General features: G+C 38.5%; 1 protein-coding gene across 1 annotated transcript in view; it reads right to left on the bottom strand.

Annotated features, from left to right (window-relative positions):
• Positions 1-1302: 1302 nt before the first annotated feature.
• The window catches only part of NPR3 (natriuretic peptide receptor 3), a 45192-nt gene continuing 36543 nt past the window's right edge, over positions 1303-9951 (bottom strand). The window contains exon 8 of the mRNA XM_014875585.2: positions 1303-8237. Within this exon, the coding sequence (XP_014731071.1) occupies positions 8126-8237 (112 nt within the window). The 3' untranslated portion in view covers positions 1303-8125. The remainder of the gene's footprint in view (positions 8238-9951) is intronic.

The raw sequence follows: 9951 nt of genomic DNA, 5'->3' as shown, positions 1-9951 counted from the left end.
AAAATTAGCAAATATTCGTCAACTACTCTTCAGCTCACCTTGACCTGAATCTTAGAATGCTAGAAGAGAGTGGAGATGTGTCATGAACATCCACTTTTGCTCCCAAAACACTTTTAATGGTTACTGCAGACATCTAGAAGACAGAAGGCTATTTGTACAATTTTTCTACGATGTTTGATACAGAAATACTGGAAAATTTCTAGGTACTTCCAGATGATTCCTGTCTGTAGTGGGATGAAGACATGAAAGCATAACCATCAAGCAAAAGCAGAAGAAATAGTAATTTTTATTTGTAAAACATGCATATAAGTGTATCTATAAGGAGGTAGATTTAAAATAAGTTTGATTCTAACAAATATTGGGAATATTTTCTGCAATTTCAGAAGATTATTATCTTTGGACTTACAATCAGCTGTACAAACTGGTACTTTTTTAAAATTTCTTTTCAGTATTGAGTTAATTAAATGTAATGACATATTTAGAGATTTACCAGTGAAAGGCACTGCTGCTAGGATATTAGTTCCCCTAACTGAATGGGCCTCTCCAAATCTGTATTTTTACTCTGTTTTTTTTGTTATCCTGGGCTGTAGAAAAGTCCATAGTTAATCCAGAGGATGTTTTTATCTCTCCATCAACTCTCCAGTGAATTCTTAATACTTGAAATTTTGATACAAGTGTGATCAGATACTTCTTCCTCACACTCACTTCCAGTTATTTCAGATTATAAAAGCCTGGCATAGTCTCAAGCACAGATTTTAAATCTGGCAACATTGCTCCAACAGACACAAGCATACAGAAAGCAGAAGGCTAGACAAAACAGGATAATGTGAAGACTGTATTTAATAACACAGGAAAAAAACAGAATCAAATTCCCCAAATTTGATAAGATTGCTGCTAAGAAATGAACTTGCAGCTTAGTGAAATATATGTTTTGCCCCTCTGCAGGCTATAAAAATTAATGCTTTCTAGTTAAGATTTCAATACATTTCAATAGTTTGGTTCATCATTACTTGCATTTCTGGACAACTGAGAATAAATACAAAAATATTCAAAGTTCATTTAGAGTTCACCGATTAAAATCTTTCCCAGATCTTAAAATACAACGTGGAGCTTTCTTCCTAAGGAAAGGTTAGATTGATTCCTGATTTAATCAGTTGCTAAGCATTATTAAAATCAGTGGTTCATGCAGTTTCCCTAGACCAAGAATAACCCTCCTGTTACTAAATCTGTACCGTCTGACAGTACCCTCTTATGTGGAACAGACCAAGGATGTAGTAAATAAATGACAAAAGACACCATAGAAACAGGTGATAACATATTTCTATGTCTTTAATGGAAACATTTTGTTACAATTTAGGTTATGTGATATTCTTGCATTTTTAAGAAGTGTGAAAGAAAATGCACAGAATAAAAAGTCAAAGGACACCAGTGAATGCAGATATTTTAAATGACCAATTCATAGAAGAAATAAAATACATTACACAAATGAACAAAGGTTATATCCACAGTCATGAATACGCACTCTACACAAAAACAATAAATAAAATCACATTATATGCAGATAGTTCTACTTACATCAGTACAATATACTGTGCAGTTTTCCATTTGTTTCCTGCTTAACTGGCACTAGGTTCCTCTGTTGTCCAGTATTTTTCCATTAATAGGGAACAGCGTCACGGTAAAAAGGGGGAAAAAGTTCCTGTCCACAGTGTCTATCCTGAGTCCTGTCAGTTTTTGCCTGTTACACCCATGCGCAAAAAACACAAATTCTACCCATTGCCTTCATCCTGCCTCTCCAGGTTTCCTCAGCACTTTCAGACCTGCAAGGTGAAGACTGTCTTTTCTGAGAGAAAGAGAAGTCCAGACCATCCCCAAGTAGGAAGAAACGCAGCTGAGCTCCCCGTGCCTGCTGCTAATGCACAACATCAGCAAAACCTCTGTTCGTAGTTGGGGCAGAATCATGTGTTCCCTCTGCAAACCAGCTGGCATTACAAAAGACACCCCTAAAAAAGACTTTTTTTTTTTTAATACCAATTTTGGTACATTTTTTGTTGTGTGCTCAAGTGTCCTCTAGAAACATTCACATGACAAGAAACACCAAGGAACAGTTCACACAGAGTAGATTTTAACCTTTCAAAGACTTTTCATGTAATGAATCTATCTAACATTCCTGAATATAGCCTAACCTACAAACTGTAACAGTGTCAGGTTATTCATAGTAATTTGTCTTTGATGCAGGATATTAATTTAGTTGCTAGTGAGAGATTTTGAGGGAACAGTAAGCCTCTCCTTTTTGCCAGTTTTTAATGCTGTAAATTTGTTTTATGTCAATTAGGACCTTCTAAAAGGTAAATTCTGGGAGAAGTAATGGCATAATAAAAGTCTATATAGTGATACACTGGACACAATTAAACACTAACCCAAGAAAGCCTCAAAACTACGGCAGCCTTATCTTCTTGATCAAAACCAGCAGTAACTCCATAAAAAGTCCAACATTAACCTCTTTCCTTTCTTCCTCTACGCGTGAGACAAAGGGGGAGCTGCCTCTATGACAGTCTTAAGGCTTCACTGGGCAAACCACAGTGCTCAGGCTTTCTGTTGTTATTCTTTAGAGGAGAACAGACACTATCAATGTCTGCTGCACAGCTTGCTGACCCTGCAGACAGCCAGGTCTGAGGTCTCTCACAAACAGCTATTTGTTTTAATTTCAACAATCATTTTTCATCAGTCTCAGAGCTCAGATGTTAAAAGGTATCTGAGAATGGAAAACAATTCAGCCCTCAAGACATCTGAATTAATTTCTGCCTCTAAGCAGGGATATGCACAGTGCAAACTCTTCCATTCTTCCAAACTTGAAAGGTTTCACACACACACAAATCTTTTTGTGCTTTCAACAGCAAGAAGGAAAGGGGGGGAGGAGAGGTGACGCACACACAACGTATCTGAAAGTAAAACTTTTCCCAGCATGTCCTTAAAAACACATTCCAAGAGCAACACCTGTGTTTCTTTGTTTCTAAAAAGAGCTAAAACTGACTCCTACAAAACATGTACTTTGAAATTCCTCCCTTTACAGCTTACTGTTGTGAGGTGAGTCATTGCGGCATGTTGCTAACCGATAGAAAAGGTAATGTGCCATTAGGAACTGTTCCCATGTGCCCTGCCTTGGGGAAGGTGCTAAACTTGACATAACTTTATAGCAACAAAAACAAGAATAAAAAAAACCCCAACAGGTAATTCTACGTCTAGAACTCTGATAGTGGCTGCACGGCCATGAGCCAACACGAGGTGTATTGAGAGCTCAGCAGTGTTCAGCAATGAACCATGTCTGAAATTACATAAAAACAACACTCTAAAGTGAAGAAAGAGCATTTCTGACTAAATGGTGGAAAAATGGCTGTCTTCTTTCCAAAGTACTTCTGAACCTAGACAAAAGACCATGAAAAAAATGGGTAATTAAAGATTGTTCACTCTACTCTTGTAGAAAATGAGGAAAAACAGCCTTTACTGAAAGAACCAGAATGCCCACATGACTACACTCTGAAGCACAGAGGAGGGCAGTGAAGGATGTGGAACTGTCTTGAGCTCCGGAAAAGGTGGACTGAATTGCCAAAGAAATTTATGACCAGGACTATTAGCTTCCTGTCTTTGATGTCTATTCTTGGCTTTCCAGGAGCATTATGGCATTCATGAGGTGAAAACATCACTGGAGCCAAGGTCAGCTAAGGCTGATGCAGCCTGCTCTACTGCAAAGCTGAGAAACTCACTCTGAACTGCTTCAAGCCTGAAGACATTCATTGAGGGCCTGAATTTACTTCCACTGAATCAGTAAGAGGGGCTTTTTTGTCAGCTTAATGTGTGATTGCATTTCTAAGCCAAAAAATGAATCAGAGATCAACCTCCCAGTACAACATGTTGTCAGGGAGAACACTCTTTATTTTGTCCAGCACAAATGTTTTCAAAGCATTAGCTACACCTTAATAACTCTCCACTGAAAAACCCCAGCAAAATACTTCCAATAATGCAGCGGCACATGGCTTAAGAACAAATTGAAAATAGCTCAACACGGTTTATTTTGAGAAATGAATTAATATAACTCTTTAATAAACTGAATTCTAGTCACAATCTTCCAAGGTGCTCTCAGTCACACTCAATCACAAGTTTTAGCAAAGACTGAATGTTTTCAGAGCTTACCTGGGTGTGGTCCTCAATGAAGCACACTAGGGCAGGAATTGGTAATTAACTGGTGATGGTGATAGTCACAGACAACTCAGAACACACAAAGTGTCCATAAACAAAAGTTTCAGTACTACCAGTGGCCCAGGACAAAGCACCTAGACATGTGAGTCCGAAGCTGTTTCAGGAAACTAAATCACAGACACTTTTGAAAGTTCTGCTTCATCCTTGTCACTTGCAGTAGAAGCCTGGGTCTTGAAGTTATGAGGGTAAAAAGGCAGGAAAACAGTCCACAGAATCCCCAGGAAGAGGATTCTGAGGTGAATCAGATATTAAACTGACCACTTAGTAATTTTAATAAATACTAAATTAGTAGAATTTGTCGAACTTTGACAAGCAGAGTATGATGTCACTGGTTCAATTTCAATTTAACAGGCACAACTGTAAGGTTTAGCAATAAATATGGCCTAAACAGCTAGCTTTTCTTAAATTCAAGCACATGGCAAATCTCCCTTTGGTTCAGCCATGGCCAGGATCATACCCTTTGGTCCCAAGTGAGCAAAGCACTTAGAAGCTGAAGTTGAGCATATTTTAAGTGTGTTCTGAAGTGCTGAGCTGAGTCAAGGGTCTCCTTGTGCTTCTCTGTAATACAGATGTATATTTGTAATACGGGCAATTTGTTGAAGCCAAAAATGTAGGTTTTGAAACCTCTTTTGAGAATCAATTATTATTATTTTGATTAGACATTCCCTTACAGAGTTCAGAGCCTAAACATTGTGGCATTGAGCTAATGCAGATGAACCAGAAAGGAAAAGTGCATTAGCCAGTAAAGAATCTCTCTGCTGAATAATCTAAACTCGAGGCAGCTTCTGATCTATGGTCCATGGAAGACTTGGGAACTATTAGCAAGAGGCCTGTGAAAGGCAGCTAAGAAGAGCAAGTTTATTTATGCTATGAAGGAATCTACTTATGTGAAATGTCTTAAATGATCTCCACACTTCCATGGGAAAAAATGCGTACGTTTGTGTGCATTGATTTGCAAACATTAAAGCCCATGAATCTAAAATGCTCTAAGGTGCAAAGAAGGTTCACCTTTCTTGGGAAGTGCTGGGATGCAGTTTTGGCTAAGCCCAGGTCAGCACCCCACCAACAGACAGCTCATAAAATCACTTCCTGAGGTCATGATTTAAAACCCTACACAGGGTTTTTTTAAAGGATCAGAATTAATATTTTTTAATTAAAAAGTGACCTTTCACTACATTTTTAATAGGTATCATAAAATGATATAATAAATAAACTGTCATAAGAATTTATTGTCCCAGCCAGATCTCCTGTCTTCTGGTGTGACTCAACTGTGCATGGCACAAGAAAAATGCGTATCTATACAATTGTCTTGATTCCAAACTAGCCACTGTTTGAGCACTAAGCAAGTCACAACAAAAATAATTTCCAAAAAAGCTTATGCTTCAAATCATACCCTCTTTTCTGTACATATTTTAAAATTTTCCTTGCCTTTTCTTCCGTGGCAGAGTAGTCAAATGGGTAAAAGAAAGTCAAAATACTGAAAGGCCTATTTGCAAAACCAGAAGTAGATCAAAACCACTTTGGAAAGTACCTTAAAAAAATCCCAAACCTTAAGCATGGCCAGGGGCTAGACAAACTCAACTGCTTGGGAAAAAAAAAAAAAACCTTCAGAAACTAATCAGGAAGTCTTTTTTCCTCCCCAAGTCCATAGCAGTACGAATGCTGCTCCAGCCTGCTTCTGGCACTCATGGTATAGAGAGAATACCATTCTTCTCTGGTGCCCTCGAAATAAGGAGAATACGTAAGAAAACTGTCCACTGATCACTGCTGCTTTGGCTAAAGCACTTTTGTAGAAGTCACACGGGCCCAAACTGGGAAATGGGATGCTGGAAATCGACTTCCTGTACTGGAGCTGCCCTGACAGTCAGAAAGCTTTGTCCTCTGACTGCCTGGGACATAGGACAGTGTATCACAAGGGCAGCTGATGTGCCCTCCATATGCTAAGAATAAAGCTAAATATAAGGAAAAAAACATGTCCAACAACAAATAAAAAGCAGCAGAAAGCAGATATAGAGAGTTTTGCTCTTCACTCCCAGGCATCCCAAAGTGGTTTCTCAGAATTGGTAGTCTGGCATTTCAGGGCCTAGACGTTTTATAGAAATCAGGCTTCAAAGCTAGTTTTGAGATTAACTTTCAAGTCTGACTAGAACTGCTGCAACCAGAAATCTCTGCTTATGAAATCAGAATAGAATAAACCAAAATATTTCATGGACTCTTAGAACCATAGTCATACCTCTGTTTCCCCACTGACAATACTTTAATGGGTTTTCTTCAGTACATTTACAGTAAGTGCTGTTCATTTCCATTTGTTGACTAGAAAGTGCAAAGCTTTTCTTTGTCCGGTATAAAATAACCTGTCAGTAGCTAATTCAACACAGATTCAGTTTTGCTCCTGGTAAAATAAATGGCAAAATTTCCGGGACACTGATGGCAGCAGCATTAAAGTCCATTCCAAACAGCATTTTAACACACGACTCCTGAAGGTAGTTCCTTGGGTGTTTAATTGTACACACATGGATAGTTAAATCTCACTGACTTCTATAGGACTCTTACATGTAAAAAATGCATTATTTACAGCATCAGGGTGATCATCACACAGACAATTCAATAACTGCATTTGTGTTGTTTAAGTAACTATTTGAATGTTGCACATGCCTGGAGAAAAAAGTGGGGCAAAAAGTCTATCACCATTCACAAAGTCATTTCTCCTCCCCTAAATACTGGTTCTAAAATGTATTTACAGCTGTTGACTTTCCCTGCATATTACTCCTGTCATAAAAAATATGTCTTCAAAACATCCTCTTCCTTAATTTTTAATCCTCCCAAAGCAAAAATAGATATTTTAATAGAAAAATACAAGATTAAAAATATCCTAAAAAATAAAATGGTAGCATGGAATGTCATTTTTACACAGAAAAAAAATCCCCTTTTGAATTGCATCAGCTATACAAACACTTTCATATTTACAGTTATGGATGCAGTCCTGTGCTCACTGAAGTTAATGGGATTTTGCCATTGACTTCACCGGGAACAGGAGCAGGACATGGACTACATCTGCCCCTCTGAAATGTCATGGCAGTGGACAGAAAAGAGTGTGACAAAGCACATATAAGACTGAGGAATAAACCAGTCCTCTCCGGAGACCTGATTGTCTTCTCTGTCACTACTTCACACGTGTGAAACTCTTCATCCTTCGCTGGAGGTTTTCCTAAGTCCAACCAGCTAAGAGGGGGAAACAGTGCTTTTGACTGTGATGCCACACAAACAAGGAAAGAATGGTTCGTGTGTTTCCACCTGCCTGACTTTCTCAGTGGAACTAATTACAACCAAGTGCCAGTTCCCTCCCAGAACTAAGGCCCGTACACCAAATTTCATATCCCCTGTTATCAGTGTCAGTGATTCAGTGATGCAGGATCGTACCCCAAATGAATCCCTTTTTTCCTTTTGACAGCAACCAGCACCTGTGCCTCTGAAACCATATTTGATACCCATGGGTGAGATGCAAACATGGAAGGAGGTGGTAGAAGCTAAAAAAAAAAGAAAAAAGGAACAAAAAGAGGCTTTCCTCATCAACTAAACCAAGATCTGCTAGCCTTAATACATGCCTTAGGAAATACTGTCTTTACATATTAAGTACATCCTATAACATCAAACTGCATAATTTTCTTTTCTCATGAGATGAAAGGCCATGTGGCATAATGTGATTAGTAAATCATTCCTGAGCTTCTGAAAGAAATTAAGACAAAATTACTGCTTAAAAGAGTGAGTTCTTCAAGAGCCTCTTCTTTTTACACTGATGTCTTTGGTTGTGTCCTTCTCTCTAATTTTTTCTTTTCCCTAGGAAGAATGGGATTCTTTTTAATCTTCTTTATGCAGCAGAAAAATGAGATCTAATGGAGTCTTCACGTAACTGCCGATGCTTCCCCATGTTACAGTCCTCCGGTCGAGTTCGTCTCTCAATAGTTATTCTGTATTTCTTTCTGCATGAAAGGAGAGGAATAGAATGAGAAATCCTTCTCCAGCTACAGGCTAACAGACTTCCCTTTTGAAGAATGCCTGTAGGGGACAGCTGGGTGCCATTTAAAAAATGAAACGTGGCAGAATGTGAAACCCCGGTCAAAGATTAAAGTAGTTTGCCTCAGAACATTTTACCCGGGCTCAAGAATGCCTGTTAATTTCTACATGGCAGTCTCAAAGCACTAAGGCACGGACATTTGCTTCTTTGAAAATTTCTGATCCAAGTGATTAGGAGTTTTTGTGAAGTGTCATGTGAACTGTGTCACATCACTGCTTTATATTGATCAAAGTCAAATTTCTTTTCAGTATGCTGGGTCGGGGGGAACTTTCTGGAGAGTTCAAACAACAGATCTGACTATTCAGCTGCGTTTCTCACTGAAACCATGTATTAACTAGCTAATCTTCCCATTTCCCTCTGAGAAAGCTACTATGTTTGTAATGTCAGAGGAGGTAACATGATGAATTAAGAAGAGGGATGTAGAAGGCAGATAAGAAATAAACATAAATGCCCATGTATCAGACACAGCTCTTCCTGTGTGTCTTCCTCTAGGGCCTTTTGAAGAATTCTGCGTTACTTTGTATGTCAAACAAACCCTCTGACTGCCTTTTAGCTTCCCCTTTAAAACTCAAATTTCCTCCAAAAAAATCATCAGATGATTCACATTTACATTTATGCTTCTACTCAGTTTCAGGAGAAATTTTTCAGAAGGGCATTAGTCCAGCTCCATGTGGAGATGGCAAAAACCTTGTATGCCAAGGAAAGCCCTGTTCCACCAGCACAGTTGGCAGGAGTCACAGCTAGGTACACAGCATTGGAAGAATGATTTCTGCACCACCAAGGTTTTGATTCAAGCAACATGGCTGAATAGAAAATGGCATCTTAAAATTTCTGGAAATATTCCCTCAATACTTGTATTAGTAAGCTCCAAAATAACTTGAAAAGCCTGTGTTGTTTACTTTCTTCATGTATTTTCAAATCAGACTCTTCCATGGGTCAGAGCATGCACTGTTGTAGCTCTTGCACAAGGACAGGTCCAGATTTTAGATATATAGGTGTTTAAGTTAAAATTTGGATTTTAGATATACAGGTGTTTAAGTTAAAAATCCAGTCAAAGCTACATATCAGAATTACTCCCCAGACCTTTTAACTGTTTTCCTGCCTACTCAAAACTGTATTTCCATACTTGTTTGTGACAATTACAGATCCAAATGAAAGATAATCAGAAGGGTAAATTTACAATTTACAAGGTACAGAAGCTGCAAGTACAAATTACTTCCAGGCACATAATTGCTAAACCTACATTTTCTGAAAATCTGACCCACACACCCTCATTTGTCAGGTTTCAGATATTTATTCTAATGGTAGAATAAGGAAGTTGTCCCTGCTCTTGCTTTTAGCAATTGCAGTGGGATCTCCAGAGAGAAATTCACCCACAGATCTTTAGACATCTCCAACACAGATCCATCTGGCAGCACCTGCAGCTTTCTTCAGTAAACTGAGAAACAGGCACTTCTCAGAGGCGTGGTTTAGCTTTTACGTGAAGATGACAAGAACTGCACAGAAGAAAAGTGCTTATTTCTCCCCTCTGACCATACACAAAAAGATTGGGTGTTGACCTCAGGTGTTCTACATCTACTTTTACAGACACCCACCTTTGTTCACATGGATTTCCAAAT

Source organism: Sturnus vulgaris, chromosome Z, assembly GCF_052056855.1.
Source record: "Sturnus vulgaris isolate bStuVul1 chromosome Z, bStuVul1.hap1, whole genome shotgun sequence".
Lineage (NCBI taxonomy): Eukaryota > Metazoa > Chordata > Aves > Passeriformes > Sturnidae > Sturnus > Sturnus vulgaris.
The sequence above is the reverse complement of the archived record's forward strand: the minus strand, read 5'-3'. Positions and strand labels throughout refer to the sequence as shown.